The 20,428-nt window shown below is 41.3% G+C and overlaps 1 protein-coding gene and 1 long non-coding RNA gene across 2 annotated transcripts in view; one reads left to right on the top strand and one right to left on the bottom strand.

Moving 5' to 3' along the window:
- The window catches only part of LOC133922150 (uncharacterized), a 29,795-nt gene extending 19,623 nt beyond the window's left edge, over positions 1–10,172 (top strand). Inside the window, exons 2-4 of the mRNA XM_062367350.1 lie at positions 7,323–7,598; positions 7,689–7,826; positions 8,330–10,172. Coding sequence (XP_062223334.1) covers positions 7,323–7,598; positions 7,689–7,826; positions 8,330–9,904 — 1,989 coding nt within the window. The 3' untranslated portion in view covers positions 9,905–10,172. The remainder of the gene's footprint in view (positions 1–7,322; positions 7,599–7,688; positions 7,827–8,329) is intronic.
- Positions 10,173–18,437: 8,265 nt separating this feature from the next.
- On the bottom strand, positions 18,438–19,399 carry LOC133920556 (uncharacterized). Its single transcript, XR_009910119.1, has 4 exons — positions 19,096–19,399; positions 18,894–19,004; positions 18,625–18,805; positions 18,438–18,540 (listed from the first exon to the last, which is right to left on the bottom strand). It is a non-coding gene; the product is annotated as an uncharacterized LOC133920556 (long non-coding RNA).
- Positions 19,400–20,428: the final 1,029 nt, after the last annotated feature.

Raw genomic sequence — 20,428 nt, 5'->3', positions numbered from 1 at the left:
GGCCTCGACTTCGAACACCGATGAATCTGGAAAAGGTCAAGACGCGTAAGCAAGTGGCAGCGAAGTTAAAAACCAAAAAAAATTAATAGCAAAAAAATGTATACCCGTGAAGCCGTGCACGGAAGGATGAGGACGGCAAAGCCCCTCGGGCCCTTTCTCCCCAAACTCCGGGATATTCCAATCCCGGTTAAGGGGCCACACCCTAGTGGCTACAAACTCCATTACGAGGTCACGAGTGGATAGACCTGGCGAAGGCTTCCAGAGCTGTTTGCTGGGATGCTTTCAAGCACATGTCTAGAGCGCGGTTTCCCCTTACTTCCTCACATTTTGAAACAAGAAACTCTTCGTGATCTACTTTGTGGTAGAACCACCACTGTGTCCAGTCGCTCGGCCATTTGTTCTTGTATACAACGACGGGCATGGATAACCCAGTGCGGTAGGCGACATTCAAACACCCATAATGCGCCTCGCTCTGGACTCCCCAGGCAAACACTTGTTTTGGCTGGTGATGAAGCCGATGAGCAGTGGTGAAGGCCCTGGCTGATGCCCTCGCTCCCTCTGACCGAGCGGCCCACGCAAAAGCCCCATCCTTACTATGGCATTGGGCGTGAGCTGGTGAAGATAAACTTTGAACAATTTCAGCACTTTAACAACCATGTCATCGCATGGCAAGCGAAGACCTGCTCGGAAATAATGAACGAATACAACTGTTTCGTCGTACGGTAAAAAGACGCATCAGAACTGAATCGACGAGGAAAATGACGCTTCGGTATACATCAAAAGCATTAAATGCATGTCAACAATATAGTTACCCAAGGGCCACATGGTCATACTGTAAAAAAAAAATAGGCTATTTGACTGAAGTGCATCCACCTCAGTAGACTTCGACAGGCCGAAGGGGACGGTATTGAGATGCATCTTAAAGACTACAGGTTCGACCCATCGAAGATAAACCTTACCCGTAGGGGGCTGTTGTTGGGGATGATATCCCCCCCCCCCCCCGTTCAGAGGATAGCTCGAAGTCTGCCGGAAGGTCCACCTGCTTGTCACTACATGTTCGTTTCAGGGATTACAGGTGAAGGTAGGGAAGATCGTGAAGTACCATCGGTCGTAGGATGTAGGCGTGCCCGCAGTCTCGGCTTCCCGTGTTAGCGAAGGCTGGTGGTGAGCCTTTGGCCAAAAGCTGAAGTCCATGCCAGCGGTTCTGATTGACTGTAGTGGGTGAAGGTAGCAGCTGGTCTTCGATCTGGAGCTGAAGGCCAGCTTGTGGCAATGGAATGGAGAAGACTTCGGCGTGTTTCCGGAGCCGAAGACTACGACTGGATAGCAGGGCCCACCTTAACTGCTCGGAGCAGAGTTGTGATTATGTAAATATGCTTAATTGTACCATAATGCCCCAAATATTCCAAGGATGTAGCAGGTAAGGGGTAGGAACTGTAAACCATGCTTGGAGTGGTCGAGTACGAGCTATAAATAGGGCCATACTGTATCCGAGAGGTGGGTGAAAATAGTTCTACCCCAAGCACGTGTCACCCTGTAGACCCTTCGGCATTTCCGTGAGCAAGGGTCCACCCTGTCCGGGATTTCGGTCCCAACACAACATGATCAATATCATCTTCTGTAATCAGCATATCATCAATATAGAAGATAGGTAAATAAATAAAGCAGGATCATGGTTACTAGGTGAAAAGCCAGCAGACTTCATGATAGAAACAAACCACTCGAACCAAGCACAAAGAGCTTGTTTGAGGCCATATAAAGCACAACAAAGATGACAAACATATCATAAAGGAGCATCAACACCTAGGTGTGGCTGCATATAAACTTCATGGAAATCACAATGAAGAAAAGTGCTCTTAACATTCATCTAAGAAATAGTTCATGAAGGAGTAGCAACCACTACAATCATAGTAAAAACTGTGGTCATATGAGCAACAGGAGCAAATGTCTCATCATAATCTTAACCCTCTAACAACAAGAGGAGCTTTGTATCTCTCAATAGAACTATCTAACTATCTTAATTTTAAATACCCACTTACATGTGATAGGAATAGCATGAGATGGTAAGGGAACAAGATCCCAAGTTCCTATATGATCAAATGCCACAAGCTTCTCAGACATAGCAGACTACCACTCAGGAATACCAAATGCCTCCTGATAAGTAGATGGCTCCTCAGCTATAACAACACTCGCACAGGAGAATCCCCACATATCAAGAGCCTCAATAGTAGCACTGTCACATATATTATAATGGGTTTAGGGAAAATGGTTCTATTCGGCTATGTTTGTAATTTTGGTGATTAATGACAATATAGTCAATGGGACTAACATGTTTGCCAAAAATATATGTTAGTAGGTCTCATGGATGCAATACATGAAGAAGCCACCGAAGCCGGGACAAAGTTTAGTTGAATTGAAAAAGTTCTAGGAGAAATGAACTCACCGGATGGTCCGGTGCACATAGATGAACACGTCAGAGCATTATGTTCAGAGGCATTTGACCTTATCGGAAGGTCTGGTGCCAAGTGTTTGCTAAACATCGGAGTATTTCTTAGTGACATGTGTGCAAAATGGATACAAGTGCACACACCAGACAATAAATAGTGCAAAAAGGAAGAAGAAGCAGAAGACCCCACTGCATAGTCTGGTAATTGATTTGAACACATCGGAAGCAAGCACCGGAGCATTGTTGAAAAATGGGAGAATGCAGTGACCTCACCAGAAGGTCTAGTGCTCTGAAGATCATCTCAGCAGAGTAATATTTTCAGAGATTATTGTACTGGGTCAGTTGGCTGAAGACAACCTACCGGATAGTCCGGTGATGAAGATGTGCACAATGGAGGCTTCACCGGAGCAATTTGTGCAGAGCAGATGCAGAGGCTCGAATGGCTCAAATAACTCACCGTAAAGTCTGGTGATGAAGAAGAAGTTTACACTAGAGTGTTTGGTGTTTACAGTGGCCTGAGTGTGGTTCCAACGGCTAGTTTATGAGAGTGTACTCACCGGATGATCCGATGTACTAATGTTATCACCGGATCATTAAGTGTTAACAGCTTTTCAGAGCTGTTAGGTTAACGGCTAGTGCGTAGGTTTGAGGCTATAAATACTCCTCCACTCAGTCATTTGAATGTGTGGCGTGCAGCTGGAGTCTGGAGAAGTTCATATACACCTGAAAAGACATCCAAGCCACTAAAGTGCTTAAAGTGATCATCTAAGGTAATTAAGCACAAGATTAGAGAGTGATTAATGCTTATATGCCTAGAGAGTGTGTTGCTAGGTGATTGCTACCTAGAGAGTGGAGTAAGGAGTGATCTAAGCTTGTACCTCTTGGTACATCGGCACCTTGGAGTCTTAGTGACTCGTTGGCACACTTGTTGACCCTCCGACTTGGTGTGGAACGGTGACGAGAAGTATGTACGGGGACGCGGAGACCCTTGCCTTGGTGACTCAAGCTCCGAAGTGATCACGGCGGTAAGGAACCGAAAGAGAGGCTAGTGGTGAAACCTTGCCTTGGTGGCTCATCCGGGTGGAAGCCTCATCTTTGTGATTTTTTGGCTCAAGAGCCGCAACCGAGTGCCGATCGGGAGCATATCCTTTTGGAGCTCCAACGTGGACTGGGGGTGGCTTTCATGCTATCGATATCACGGGAAAAACTCTTTGTGCTGAGTTTGCTCTCTCTACCTAATTTACGTTTCCGCATTACTTACTTGTAATTTAACTTCTTAGATAGGTTGCAAGCTCTTTGATGAGTAGAGTAGACACACTAGATAAACTTAGAGCTTATTTAGATAGAAATTGATATAGGTTTATCTTGTGGTATTTTTTGAGCCAAAATAGTTCTAATTGTTCTAATTCACCCCCCTTTTAGGACGTCACTAATCCCTACAATAGGGACTAGTAGGCAACTCATTAACAACTTCAGAATCAGTAAACACAGGAGCATCAGGTTTGGCCGAAGAGGTGGGAATGGACAGATGATCAGAAGGAACTTTTGTTCGACGAGTATAGACATGGGTGATAGGTGGAATATATGGTGGAGGAGCTGAATCTAGAGCTAGTGTATGAAGGGGCTGGGACCGAATCATATGTGGGTGGAGTAGGCGGAGGAGAAGGAGTGGAACGGAGTTGTGATCATCAAATGGAGGAGGAAGACATAGAAAGAAAGTGGACTATATGGGAGAGAAAGAGGGCTGAATGATGGGGTTATAGAAAAAGGGACAGTCCTCAACAAAGGTCCTGACATGAGAAATACGCATGAGATGAGAGGAGGGATCATAGCAGCGATAACCCTTATGCTCCAGGCTATATCTAAGGAAAACACACTCAACCGACTAGGCAGACAACTTAGTCCGCTCATGAGGGGCAAGGAAGAAATAGTAGGTACATCCGAAAACCCGAATATGATCGTATCTAGGAGGAGTAACAAAAAGGACCTCACCCAGGCATTTTTTGGCCAGCTTTAAGGATGGCTACATGTTAATAAGATAGATGGTTGTAGAAATAGCTTCTCCCTAGAAATAAGGAGGAACAGAAGATGCAATAAGAAGTGTGGGAGCAATCTCTATAGGATGGCAATCCTTGCGTTCATCAATTAAATTTGTGCATGAGCCCTAGGACATGAGAGCTCAGTAAGTGTGCCGTCAGAGGTGAGGAACTGACGAAAAACAGGAGACATATATTTTCCTCCAAAGTCATAGAGAAAAACTTTAGCCGCAGTAGACAATTGAGTATGAACCATAAGAGCAAAACATAGATATATAGAACACAACCGATAGCGATGCTTCGTGAAATAAATCCAAGTATATCGAGAATGATCATCAATAAAAATGATATAATAAATATGACCACCTTTTGAAACAAAAGGTGATGGCTCTATACATCAGAATGAATAAGATCAAAAGGTTTAGTAGAATGGAAAATACTACTGGAATATGAGAGTTGGAATTGTTTACAAAGCTTACAAACCTTACAATGAAAAGTTGACTTAATGCACATATGACCTAAAAGACCCTGACAAACTAAAGTAGACAGACACGGTCCACCTAAGTGATCAAGAAGATAATGCCACTGAAAAAAAAGATGAAACGGATGACGATGTAGTAGATGATGCATGATCAGTAGAGCTGGCGGAAGAAAGGAGACACAAAGTGTCCAGAAAGTAGAGGCTAGGGGATCCTCTATGGCAACGGCTAGTCCCAATCACACTCCCGTTTTGAAGATCCTGAATAAAACAAGATGAGGCATCAATCCAACAAAACAATATTGGTCAGTGACTTGACCTACGAAGAGAAGATTTATGGATAATTGAGGTACAAAAGGAACATCAGGTATGGAAAAGCAAGAAGTGGAAAGTGCACCCTAATGAGTGATATGACAAGATTTATCATCAGCTCTCTGAATAGATCCTCCAGTAGTGATCGGGTTGCAGGACCAGCTACTATCCGAACAGGAATCGGCTAACAAACGAGAGACTAAAAAACGGATCAGGATTAGGTAACCCTAACCAAGGCTATGATACTATATTACTTTGACTGGAATCATATATTTGGAGGCATAACTATCCATTAGACTTGGTCTCAATATATAGAAGAGATGGGCCATAGCCTAAATATATATACGGGCCATATACTGAACAATATGTACTACAATTTGTTTATTAGCTGCTTCTTAAAGAAACTGGCATGAAGTTATAAGTTGTCACTTCAAATTAATTGGCTACATAGACAGCGTGCGATGGCACCAAACAGGAGTCTGATCCGGCATGATGGCACCGTGGAGATGGTATCGGCTCAACACATTGTGATGTTAGACAATCTCCAACTATATTTTCTTCATTTTATTTTCTTCCTTATTCCCCTCTGCATTCTTATACCATGTATTTCCTTTATCTTTAACAGTTTCCCTTCGAAGGGATTCGTGAAGGGAAATAAGAGAATCCCGGAGTGGAGAGAATGAGAGAGAGAATCCCTTTATAGAAGGAACCGTGGAAAGGAACTATTAGAGCGCTAAAGGGAACGAGGATCCCTTCGCGAAGGGAATGTGACTTGCGAAGGGAAGCTTGGAGATGGTCTTAGCATAGTAGATAGCCCTTTTATAATTGTTTTAGCCAAACAATACTGTTTGTTGCGAATCTCATAGTATTACTACTAGCTGCATTAAAAGATAATGAGGTGTTATCATAACTCATGAATTCCATCAAAAGTCCCATAATGTTCAAATTTATGACATCCACTCTTCCGATCAATACTAAAGGAACAAAATTATTTTATCATGATTGTCAAACATATAATGTAGCCACAAAACCTGAATGTACATGTGCATCATGCATATTTATTTTCAGTTGCTTTCAATTGATAATCCAATCGAAGTGTAATATCTCAAAGATATTTCAGTTGATACTAGACAAATGCACATTGCCAATTCGAAATGAACCAAGCATTTAAATCCAACTTCATCAACCATTTGGAATTCACCTTCACTACTTTCTCCCTATTGAGTGACGTCAATTAATATGATGTTTGTTTTTTATTTGACTTGTTCTCTAACTTTTTGTTGTTCCTTCGATACCATAAGCCTGTTTGACAAAATGCAAATATGTCGATACAAAATATGTCTCCTCCAATCGTCTCCCTTTAGCCTTGGATTACTATTATGTGCTTAGACATCAAAAGGTAGGGTCCAGGTTCAGTTTGGCCTCTACAGACGTCCTCCTAGTGTACTCAATGAACATAATCGGTGACTGAGGCCAAATTTTCCTGAAAACAAAAATCTGTGCATGTGCAAAACAAAATTAAATTTTGTAATGCATAATTTGATAACCATGCTTTACAGTCTAGTGTACACAAAACACTAAGGAAACCTTCAAATGCTAATATTAATTAATTACAGATATTATAGAGTTGTATTTTACAAGCCTTTATGATTCAGGCTCTTTGAATATTTATTATGTCAATATTACCTTGTGCTTTTTTGTTATTTTCCCAAACCATGCAATAAAGTGACAAAATATAGATATAACAAGAATGTTACTTAAAGTTGCAATTGATCCAGGTGAGCATATTGAGTAATATAGCTAGTGCTAATTCGATTTGACTTCTTGAATGTTCCGATAACATTGTGTTTGCTTTCTCAAAAGACTACGAGGAAAATTGAGATAAATATTTCTAATTCAGGAATTAACAAACTGTAAAAAAGAAAATAACAGAACCTTAAGTCCTCAACATATGTATTTCATTATGTTTAGCGCTTTATTATCTTTCGATGAAAAAGGTAGTATCGAACATTGTATAGATATGTATATTTACATGCTATGTAAATCACAGGTGGCTGGAGCTGATGTTAATCAGAAGTTATTCCTAGGTTATGCAACAACAGCTGCTGCACGTGAAGGAAAGACTGATGTTCTAGAAATGCTTCTGGTGGCAGGGGCCACCCAGGAGGCTTGTGAAGATGCACTATCAGAAGCTTGTCTTTTTGGTGAGGCTGAAGCTATTCGAATCCTAGTCTCTTCAGAGATGCTTGGGCCTGAAGCTGTGACCCATGCATTAGTGACTGCTTCTTCAAGAGGCTTTGATGATATAGTGGTCATATTACTTAAGGTGCAGTCAAATATTAATAATCATGTTGAAAAATTAAACCTGTATATTTCTTCATTATTTCAACTTTACTGATACACCTTTGATGCTCAGAATGGAGTTGATGTTAATTGCATGGCTAGGGTTCTCTTGAGGTCAGTTAAGCCTGCGCTCCATGCTAATGTGGATTGCACACCGCTAGTGGCAGCAATTATCAGTCGTCGGATTTCCACTGTAGAACTCTTGATAGAGGTATCTGCTTTTTATCTTATGTTTTCAGCTTTCTGATTAATGTTACTTATTAATGTTAGGGTGGATCTCTCCCCCTCTGGTTGGCTGGGTAACAGTCATTACCATGTAGTAGAATGACAATCCTACTTAACTCATGCTGTTCAAACTAAAAGCAAACGCATTTTATCTAGCATCTACATCTATTTGTCTCTCTGTTGTTTCCAACTATTCCAGCCGTTCCTGTGTGATCGAAGTCAGTCATATATAGGACAGTTGGCCCATTTTGCCTCGTGGGCATTTTCTTTTCTGAAAATATTTCTTCTTCATAGTTTATGTTTTGTATTTAAATGTGTGTTATTGCCCTGCAGCATTCTAAAACTCTTGCTGAATTATTTTCAAAAAATGAATTAGGAGGTAGTCAATGCTACAGATAATTAGTCAATACAAAGATGGAAATGTATAATATCTAAAAAATTTAAAGCGTCATCATTATATTGAATCTAGATTTCTGCTGTGATATGCAGGAAGGTTCTTACTTGGACTCTCTTGTGCAAGTTGGTTCTTGGTCTTGGGACCCTGCATCGGGTGAAGAACTTCGTGTAGGTACATGTCTTGGTGAGCATTACAACTCCACTTGGTGTGCAGTGGAATACTATGAATCTAGTGGCGAAATTCTCAGGCTGCTGCTAGAGAGAGCTCCTTGGTTGTTGGAATCCACAAATAAGGGTCGAAATCTTCTTTGCCATGCGATACTCTGTCAGAACCCAAATGCAGTACGTTTGCTTCTACATGGTGGTGCCAATCCTAGATTTCCCATGATGATAGAAGGTGGGCATGTTTCCTATCCTATGCATTTGGCGGCAAGGTTGGGTTATGCGCAAGTATTGAAACAGCTAATGTTGCATGGAGCAGAAGTCAACGCAAAAGCTTCTAATGGGGATACTCCTCTCATGGTCTCTGCAAGGGCTGCGCATCCTGATTGTTTCCTGGAGTTGATAAAATTTGAGGCAGACCTTGGGATAGTGAACAATGCAGGAGAATCAGCAATTATGATAGCTAAGAAAAGTTCATTTCGCTCCTCAGTTGTCGACATTCTTATTAGAGCATTGAGCTGTGGAGCATGCCTGATTTCATCAGATATGACTGTCTTCTCCCCTCTGCACTTCTTTGCTGGAAGCGGGCGTGCAGAACCTCTTCTGATGATGCTACATCAGTCAGCTACAGATTTAAACAAGCTTGATGGTTCAGGGCTCACTCCTGTTATGGTTGCTGCCGAGTCGGGTCATGTTGATATTTTCCGGCTCTTAGTGATGGAGGGGGCAGATATTACGATCAGAAGTGCAGAAGGGAAACATGTTATGTCTATTATTCGACAAAAATCTTCAGCGACTAGAGATTGCTTTGAACAGATCTTGCTCCAAGCTTCACTAGCCAATGCACTCAAAGGTCATGCATTATTCAGACCTCTGCATTATGCAGCCCGAATGGGTGACACATCCTCTTTACTACAACTCCTGAAAATGGGCCATGATCCCAATTCGCTGGATGAGGATGGCTACACCCCTCTGATGCATGCAGCTGCTTCCGGCAGGTTAGACTCGTGCAAGATATTGGTATCACATGGAGGGGCAGATTGCAGCCTAGTGAATGAAAGAAATGAGACGGCTTTATCATTAGCAAGGAGCAGCAGCAGATCGAACAAAGCAACGGACGAGTGGTTGCTGGATCATCTTTCACGTGCCCATGTTCTTGCAGGAGAGGAGCTGATGAAACACACGCGAGAAGGGAAGGGCTCGCCTCACCGTAAGACCGTGCGCATGATGAGATCCGGTGTGCTGACATGGGGAGCGGCTCGCAAAAGGAATGTGGCCTGCAAGGTGGCACGAGCTGGGCCAAGCATGAGCTTCACAAAGAACCGGAGGATTATCGACGCATCTGCGCGGCAGCTGATCTTTCTAGTTGAGACTGTGACAGGTAGAGAGGTCCATTTTGAGGCCAGTTGTGCTTCCAGTGTGGAATTCTGGATCAGAGGAATCAATCTCATAGTAAAAGAGTCCACATGGTCGAGGCCAGATAAAGAGCCAGTTGAACAAGCTTAGCCAGTCTTCATGGAGAACAGTTTCAGACGGCTAGCACAAAAGCCGTGTTTACGACTCTAAGTTGCCCTTTTGATCCATATGTTAATAGCTTATTTATCTGGCGCTTGTAAGTTAATAACATATTTATTGGGTTAGTCCCCTTGCACAAAGCTGAAAATTATATGTTTATGGACTCTCTAGGCCATGCCTGGGTTGTGGATTTCGGATATAAGGTTGGGACCTGAACCTGAAATATATTTATTTGTGAATGTATACAAATGTTGTTGTCCGTGGTGTTTTAGTCTTGTCGGCAATTTAATTCATTTCGATGCGTTTATGGACAAGCATTCAAAATTGTAACCAAGTATATCGAGCTAAATCATGACTCGGCAACATGACGAGCCACGTTTGATCACGAGATGAATTCGCGCCAAGCATGCACGTCTTGATTCGAGAACGAGATGGATTACCAATTACCGTACCGTTCTCCTCCCGATTCATACCCGCCAGCAGTCTGGCCGCATCTATCGACGAGCAAAAGCCAGGGCTCGGAGTCGGATGCAACCCGAGTCCTGATCGAACCCTGGCTTTCCTGGTTTTTCTTCGTGATAAAAAGTGATGTGCGCCTGTACCTGAGACTATTCCCTGCCAATACAGCGCATCGCCGGCGATGGGGGCTCCATTGTTCCGATTGTAGCGACCTGCAGCTCGGCCCGCCTAGTTTCGTCGTCACGGAGGCCGACGTTTCCTCGTAGGCCCAAGAAAAAGAAGCATCGTCCTCCTCCGCCGCCGGGCGACTGCTACATTACCATACGCATCGTGGAGGAGAAGGACGTCTACTACGACGGCAACGACTACGCGCGGCAGGCAACGGTTGGAGATGAAGACCACTCGTTCCGTGCAAAAATGGAAAAATAGATAATATAGGATGATCTATTTGTTAAAATAGATAACAGACAGTATATTTGTAAATCTAGCACCTATATTTAATACTCAAAATTTGAAAACCCGATTTCGGAATCTGAAACACCGAAAAAAGACTGATCCGGTCGTATTCAGCACTTTAGATACTGAATACGGCCTATGCGACGCCACGGCTGAAGCTTAATTCACGATTTCTTTAGAAAAATAGTCCAACAATTATAAATATTTTCATGAGAAAATTAGATATCACTAGCAAACCATTTTAATTAGTTTGATCAAAAAACCTGAGCCAATATTTAATTAAAATTCTCCAAATAAGCCAACTTTATAAATTCTAGCAATATTTAATGCCTCAAATAAATTCTCAAAAATCTAGAAAAATTCACTAATATTTTTCTCATGTGATGTACTAATTTATAAAAATATTTTCAACCCTATATTATTTGGTGAAAAAGTGAATTTCTTTGTAATGCTCCATTTATATGCATTTTTATCATTTCATGTGATATTTTCTTCTTAATTCAATTTGAATAAAAATAATTTAACATGCACAAATCCTTGGTTATCATATTAATATTAAGCCTTTGTGATGCTCCATTTATATGTATTTTTTATCATTTCATATTAATATTAAATCTTGTTGGAAAGAATTCTGCAAGGTAATTTTGCAGTGAATTAACGTTCGGAGGATACAAATTCTAAATGATTGAACATTAATAGTAGTGAAGAACAATTACATATAACCCAGCATAGAGATTATATACGCTGATAAACCTTACATTTGATATGAGGTTTTTCATCGGTGCGTGAATGGACAATAACCATAAAGAGATGACAACAACAAATATTGGCATGTACGAGACACCTAACGACTAACTTAATAGCATGCCGCTGCTAAACCTAAGGCATGGAATGAAAATAGACTGGGTTAAAAAGATAGTCTCTACTGAGTGCACCTCGGATATTTGCTCTTCCTCAGAGCATCGGGGCCGGAAGCCTTAGCGCGACGGGCCCTCTCCCGCTTCCTTTCCCTCTCATCCTCGCGAGCTTCAGCCGTGGCACGCTCCTTCGCTACCCTCCTTATGCGCTCCTCCTCCTGACACTTAAGCCGTAGTTCCTCCTGCTGTTGCTTGTACTCCTGCATTTGTACGCTTTCCTCCTCCACCGCATGCTCATTTGAACCCACTGGTCGCCACTTTGCTCCATATCTAGCCATTCTATGAGTCACATTGAGGTGGAGGAGACTAGACAAATGAAAGAAGATGAGAGATTAGTAAGACAATGCATGAAATCATAGGAAAAGTGCCACATGAGTGATGTATGTAGCTATACAGGTGGGTACTCGTACGTTCCATGTCGAGGCTTATCGTACTAGTAGTTAGCACATATGAAAAAGCGTAGACCATAGGTGTAGGAAATGTCCTGGGACTCGCGAAGCCTACAAGGGTCGCCACAGAAGCACATCGGCGGTTTGACCCCCTAGGGATGAAAATACCCTAATGTTTCTTGGGTGGGCTTGGTGGAGCTGAGTAAGATATTGCAGTTGAGAGAGCTGAGGATTGGCCTATCCATGGATGAGGGTGGGGTTATTTATCGTGGCTGGGGGCTGGTACATGGATTGAGTGTATGGGTATGGCTGGGGGTTGGAGCATAGGATTCCATGTGAAAGTTGGAAAAGTTTCGGCACTGATGCTCTGCAGAGATTCTTTGCGAAATCTGTTGCTTGGTGTAGTCATTTTATTCTGCAAAAGTTCAGCATGAGTTATTGTTGCCTCTGCATGGAGGCATGGATTCCTATGAAAGCTGAGTCGTGTAGTCGGGCGATTAATGCCTGTGCCAGTGATGCTTATCTTGACACCCCAGCGCGATGAAGGTCGTCCTGACACCCCCGGCAGAGCAGCGACGGGCCGCAATTGGCGACCGACTCACCCCTCAGGGGGCAGGCACCACAATAGTTACCACGGTAAATATTTATCTTCCATATAGGGTAAAATAGTTATCCAGGATAAGATCCATTATTTCAGTCGGGTCCTAGATATTTGTACATCGTGATAACTTATACACTAAGCTACGCACCACCCTATAAATAGGGTGTCGAGTCATCTGAGGAGGGGAGGTCACAAGGAGAACGCTCAAGGCAACACACAAGACACAGAGGTGCCCAAACACTAAATCACGTTGTGATACTCCCCCCAGACCGATCCATTTTTCTACTATCAATATATTTATGGTGTTCTTTCCTCTCAAACTTCGTCTACAAGCTTGAGTCTCCTCCTTAGAATAAACTCTCGTCGTACTTACTGGGGCAAGACGATCTCTAGCTCCAATGAGATTTTTTTTATGCCATCAAACAATTTTTGATTTTGTTCTATTTCATCAGTTTTGCCACATTGATTTTCAAGATAAGTTTTCCTTGAAGGTTACTTTGATGCAAAGCTAATTGTTATCAAAGCTATTTTCCCCCTGTTTTAATATGATTTGAGCTTTATTGGGCGCATGATTCGGTTATCATGGTTGTAAGTGCTCTCATGATCCATAGATCTGTTCTTCGTTCTATGCATACTTATCTCTTTATCAGGATTCTCATCTTTCTTCTATGCATATCAATCCAGTGGGGCAACCTGACTTTCTGGTGGCACCGAACAATTAGGAATTATCGTCTGTTGACAATCATACAATAAGTCCCAAGAGCCTTATAGTTTTGGCATATGTCGGTTACCGAACATTCCAGCAGGTCAACTAAATGTTTGATCGGTCGCCGAACAGTCCGGATGGATAGTCCGATAGTGGACGGATAGAATGTCCAGAGGGCATGGAAACTTGGAGGATGAAGGCCACCGAAAAGTTCAGTGACTCACCTAATTGTTTGGTGATGTGGCTATACAATAACGGCAAGTTGTCAGGAGCATTGGATTTGAAGCTGTTAGACAATCCAGTGGCCCACCTAAATGTCCGGTGACCCAATTTTCTAAAGGCGAGGGCGTAACGGCTAGTTTGTAGTGATTAGCTATAAATACGCCCCGTGACCTCATTGAAGGTCCTCTTGGCTGATTTTTCAGTTCACCTACATCCTTGAAGAGTCAAGAGGGAGAAGAAGATCTAGAGTGATGATTCAAGTTATTGATTGAAGATTAAGGACATCATAAGAGTATCTTGTGTGCATCCATCCACCTGTTTGGTCTAGATTAGGTCAAGTGAGATTCTTAACTTGTTACTTTTAGTGATTGGCGTCACCTAGACACCTTTGTGGCATTTGGTATTGAGGATTTTCATGGTAAAGTGATTATTGAAGCCCTAAGATAAAGATGTACAGGAATTCATCGATCCAGAGTGAGAAAGATTACAACTAGAGAGCGCTTGGTCCCTTACATGGGATCAAGAGAGAGTTATACCCTGATAATGTTTATTTTGTTTTGAGGTCATTCTTCTAAAATTTATCTTCGAATTTCTGTAAAAATACATAGGGCATTCAACTAGTTAAACCAATGAACAAGTTGCGACATGTATGTATCTAAAGAAAATGTTAAAGTACATTGTAATCGGTAGTAGAGAGTTGAGAGAATTGAGAGTCAATCAATCGTTTCTTTCATTGCACACATATTTGTTTATACAAAATGAAGGAACAAGTTCATGTCACTTCGGTGAGGCATCCCTGATGTCTGTTCAGGAGGCATCTCCCCTGAATAGTTTTATCTTATTGATCATTATAATTTATTTCTTAATACTCTCCCTTGATCAATTTAGTCATTCGCATATATCTCAATGAAAACTCCTTCAAAAACCCGTGGGAAAAATATGATTTTGAGATGCCATCGAGAACTCCTTAAAACCCTAGTGGAAAATTTTAGGACAAAAAGAGGTGACATATATGAATGCATGTATTAATATTGCCTCATTAAAAACCTTATTTGAGAAACTTTGATAGGAAAAACTCACAAAGTCATCTCATACCATTTCCATGAATGGAATAAATATATTGGTAAAGACTTTGTGAATAAATCTGCAAGGTTATCTATCTCTCTATTTCTATAATTCAGTAGGGTAAAATAATTTTAGGGCAATATACTTTGTTACATTGCACTTTATACAAACTATTGCATTTGAGCATAAAAGCTGCATTATCTTTATTGATAATGGTTGGTGATTCTAATGAATCAATAGAACTATTCTTTTATGTGGTTGACCATTATGTGAAGTTATACATATTCAAGTGGAAGTAGCCATGAGAGTCTGTTTTGATGACTTCCATGAGAAGCTTTTTCCATCATATAAGAATACAAAGCTTGTCTGTCAGTGGGCGTTGTAGGGATCAGATAAATAGTGAGTACCCTATATATCCAATTATCCAATCATAGTCATGTCTTGGGTTTTCTGATAGAATAAGCGATCCTTTGTACCTTGGAGATATCTGAGGATATTTTTATTGTTGCACAATGGTGTTTGTTGGATTTGCGCTTTAGTTAGTTTGTAAGTTTCTTGCAAATGCAACACCAGGCTTGGAGCAATTTGAAGATACATTAGCTCTCCAAAGGTACTGTGATATCGAACTTCATTTCCTAGTATATCTTCATCTTCATCCCTAGGTCTGAATGGATCTTTATCCATATCAAGGGACCAAAAAATCATAGGTACTTTGGTGGATATGATATATCCATATTGAATATTTTCTAGATGAAGACTGATGCACTAGATTCCTGATGGAAGATGCTCAAGTTGTAGACTTAAGCAAAAATTGGTTTTACCAAATCTTTCATCTCAAATTATGTCTTAAGATGATTGCGTGCTTCTGATATTGAGATCATCTACATACACTAAGACGATACAAAATTCAATTGAGGATTTCTTTATAAAAAACATATGAGCAATCATCATTATTTGAGTAACCCTTCTGTAGAAGGAACTCATTCAGTTGGTTTGTACCACATTTTTTCTGACTATTTTAAGCCATAAATAGTGATAGAAATAAAGCTTGAGGCTCGTGAGCCAGCTCGGGTTCAGTCATGCTTGGCTTGGTTGTCAAACGAGCTGACCCTGAGCTGGCTCACGAGCAGCTCGGTGGCTGGCGTAGCCCAACAACTCCAGCCTTTAGGTTTAGGGTATGATTCCCCGACCGCTTGGCCACTCCCACTGCCCCCCGCTCCCGCTCAGAGGCCCCAAACATGAAACCATGGGACCTCTCAAAGATCCATCATCCCTGTCTAGATGCACACCGCCTGCTACCTCTCCAAGATACGTAGTTCTGCACCTTTGCCGTCGGCCACCACCTCTCCAAAATTGCATGGACCACACCTCTGCCGCTGCCTCTCTACTCTAGCTGACCAGCAAGTCTCTGTCCACCACCTCTCCAAGATCTCCATCCTCATGCATCAGCCCCTTAGATCTCATGGTGCCACTGCTGCTCCTGTAGCCTCTTCGACTGCCGCCTTGAGCAATCTGGACGACTAGCTCGTTGCCCCACCACACTTCCACAGAGCATGGAGCTAGAACGACAATTCATGTGTACTAGTATCCTTAAACTGCCTTAGATGATCTAGGATAGTAGGATTTATGTGTTACTTTTCCCTGGTTGATGAACAAAGATCTGAGCTCTCAGAATGAACTGTGTTGCCTATTCCATCTTGCAATATGGTTATGACATGAGACTCTATAAAACACAATGCAAGGCATTGGCCAATTCCTTCCACTATTTTGCACTTTTGCTTGAACATCACGGAATGATGCATCTATCTCTCATTTTTTCGATGCTTAGTAAATGCATCGACAAAGTAGAACTTGCACCATTTCCACAAGAATACATCAATGTAACAAACAAACTTGGTAGAGGTTCAGTAAACACAGCTAGTGCTGGTGACTCCTAGTTACATTGGCTTGCATATTTACACCATGTAGCCTATTGTTCATGTTCATCAGTATACCCCATATAGTAGGTTAGGTACTTTGGTGAATCAAATTTCAAGCAGCGTTAAAAGTAAACATCGATTTATGTCAAACATGTTGGTGATATGCCCTAGAGGCGATCATAGAGATAATTATATCACGTTCATCTTTATATACTTTTGAATAATGTGTTATTCGGTTTCTTGGATAATTATCATTTATATTGATTAGCAAGTATGTGACTTGTTTGTGAAGCTCTTTATTTTATTGTGATATTATTCTAAATGATCCCTAGTCTTATATTATTATGTGGGACAATAATGATTCATATACTAGCATATGTATTGATTGATGATCATGTTTCAAAGATCATGGAGATAGAGATATCAAATTAATAATGTGAACACATGTTAGAGGAAATAGTGTTGGATAGACCCACTGATGCAGGCATGCCCGATCTTCTGAAAGGTAATATGATAAGTCGATTTGGTATAGCTTCGATGTTGGTGATCCAAAGGTTCTGACCAGAACAGATTGAGAACCCACGCAACCACTACACCACTACACCACTACTTCGTGATTATCAACCGTGCCAAGACGCAGTTGACCTCACCAAGAAGTCTTTTCCTGCAAGCGAATCGAGAACACAAGCAAGACTATGTAGATGTAATATGAATATTGTTGATTACCAATGAACTACTCAAGTTGGGGTTCTACAAACCGATATATGGCAAAACTATCTAAAACAGAATAATCTAAGCTAAATCCAAGTCTAAACTACGACGACTATTATATATATAGGGGGGATAATGTGAGGAGGTCAACCTATGGTTGTGTAGCTGTGGATAGAGGCATACACAACCTGGACTCCGACCCCGGCACAATTACAAGACCCTACAAGGCCCAAAATAGTGACACATCACCTTATTTCATTGACTATAACTAAGCTATAAGGAATATTTGGTCGAGACTAGATCCATTGAAAAGGGCTCATCATAAGCTTTCCAACAAGTCCAAGAACACCTCAAACGGACTTTGTATGCGAGAGTTATGCCTATTTTTCTAACGTGATGTCCTAGGATTCCGAGTAGAATTTGGAGTTCAACTAGAGCTTGACTTTAAGTCTGAGTAGATTTGACCTTTGAGTGATGACGTCTATGTAAGGTTGTAGTGTCTGTCCCATATTCCTAAGGAACAAAACAATAAAAAACAACACAAAAACTTAGTAATAGCCTATTCTTTGCAAAGAAAGTATGAACAATGAGGAACGAGTTCACCTTGCACTACTACAGATACCCTCATCAGTGTCAGTTCAAAATTGCCATCAGTGGCGGGTTTTGAACCGACACTGAAAATCACTATCAGTGCCGGTTTGATCAGTGTCGGTTCGTGGATCGAACCGGCACTAATAGGTATTTCCTGCCATTTTCAAAATGTGGTGGTTGCCGCTAATACCATGGCATTTTCAAATTTTGGCCGTTACCGGCAATAGTATACGGTATATTTATAGACACACACATATAAATTTAATTTATGAGACATCAAGTTTTATCACAGCATATATACACAAGCACATATAAATTTTATTTTTAAAATATCAAGTCTCGTCATAGTATATATTCAACGCATACATGTGAGATTTCATTACAACAATGAAAAGGAGTTTAAAGTTTCTTGCTAATCGAAGGTTCTAAACTCTCATTTTTCTTATTGGATGAAGGTAATGAGAGAGAGGAGCCAAATTCATAGAACTCGCTGGTTGGACCGATGACTTGGTCATTGATGAACCTGATAATTTGTTCTTGAAGTGTGTTGATTTCAATGGCCATGAGTCGATCTCTGGACAACATGAGGAGCTACAATTTCAAGAATTGAAGAAGTCAATGCTTATGAACACGTGTCGGACCTGAAAATTAGTCATCAAGATGTATGTCGCATACCTCGGCATCGACCACCTAATATGACGCGTCTTCATTGAATCTGTGGATGAATTCCATTACATAAAAACCATATAAATTATTATCCGGGCCCTACTTCTTACAAGGAAAGTCATGTTGGACAATCCATTCTTTCGCGAATGGCCGATGTCTAACATTCTTCTTGATGTATCGTAGGTACACTCTGCATGTGTGTGATTATTACCGTAAGTAGACTTAGATTCAATCAAATCAAATATTACCAGAGCAATAATGAAATGGTCGGGTTTTACTTTTGTAGCAAGTCAATGACGTGTTAGTAGGTTTCTTTTGGATTATTTTGTGAGTCGAAGACAACGATCTTGCTAATGTTTGGCTGGATGACAAGGAGGATCCAGTGATAACTGTACATAGTTTACCATATGTTAGTTGGTCCTAATTTCTAACGATGTATTGCTCAAAAAGAGTAGAACATTCATGGAGGGAAACACGTACCCAAAGTGCAGGGCAAAAGTATGTATCTCTTCAATTTAACTCCAGAATACACTTCAATGCATAGTCCTTAGTTTCTTTTGGATCGGATTGCATCATTGTTCGGTTTACATGATGTGGGTCGATGAATCCCACATGGTCGATGCCCTCCATCCTGCATCTTTGTACCTCCATTCATTCTACATAAGGAATAAGTTAAGACATTGAATCCAATGGTATATGAATGTATACTGTGAATTATACATATACGACACTTTTAGAGTCCAACAACTCAAGATAGACATGTTGAGGGCATCTTGTTAGTACAGTCAATACATTTCCTCAAATAATATATAAATAGAAACCATCCCCATGGAGGAAATCTCAACCCTTGTATCTGGCCTCGAACATTTCTTTACCATCCCGTGACTCCTTCATATACCACGCATGGAATTTCCGAAGTTGATATGTCAACTTCGGAGGGGGGGGGGGGGAGTTGGCTCTCTTGGTGATGGTGGTGCTGACTTTGGAGGGGGAGGAGTTGGCTCTCTCGGTGGCACTAATGCTGACTTTGGGGGGGGGGGGAGTTGGCTCTCTTGGTGGCACTGGTGCTGACTTCTGAGGAGGAGGAGTTGGCTCCCTTGGTGGCGACTTGCGTAAGGAAGGAGTTGGCTCTCTTCTGGGTGATGGTGGTGGCGACCGTGGAGGAGTTGGCTTTCTTCTTTGTGATGGTGGTGGTGGCGGTGACCGTGGAGGAGTCAGAGAAATTCTGTGTGGTGGGACCGACTCTGCATCAAATTCTGTACGTGCCATTCCTACATAAAAATTTTAGACACAAAAATACTTGATTTAGAGTTAAAATTAATGAGAATGTAATCAAATTATGGTCAAGAAGGTACAAACATGCAGTTGACTTTGATTTCAATAGCTAATTAGTTCAAGTGTTTCACCTATAGTCAAGAGCATTCTACTATTCTACAGTAGACAAGAGAGTAGAGAATGAACTCGCTGTTGTATTTCATTTATCAATGTTACATATATACAATGTGAAGACGTAGAAGTTAGGATTAGAAAATGTGTCTTTTCCCAATGGACAAAGTAACTGGTAATTGCAGTTATGAATTGCCCATAATTGAAACGTAACATGGAGTACTGTAAAATTTGCCATTGATTCGATAAGTTCGAGTTTAGGGGGGGGGGGGGGTTGCTAACTTTTAGGGGGGGGGGGGGTTTGCTAACTTTTAGGTGATGGCTCAGGTGAATTTTTTGTGACTTTTTTATGTCAAAAAAAGTGAAAACGTTTGTCATTCATAAGTGACGGGTCACAATTGTGACCCATCACTTATGACTTGTAATA

This window comes from Phragmites australis, chromosome 6, assembly GCF_958298935.1.
Source record: "Phragmites australis chromosome 6, lpPhrAust1.1, whole genome shotgun sequence".
Taxonomy (NCBI): Eukaryota; Viridiplantae; Streptophyta; class Magnoliopsida; order Poales; family Poaceae; genus Phragmites; species Phragmites australis.
This window is presented reverse-complemented; position numbering and strand designations above follow the sequence as displayed.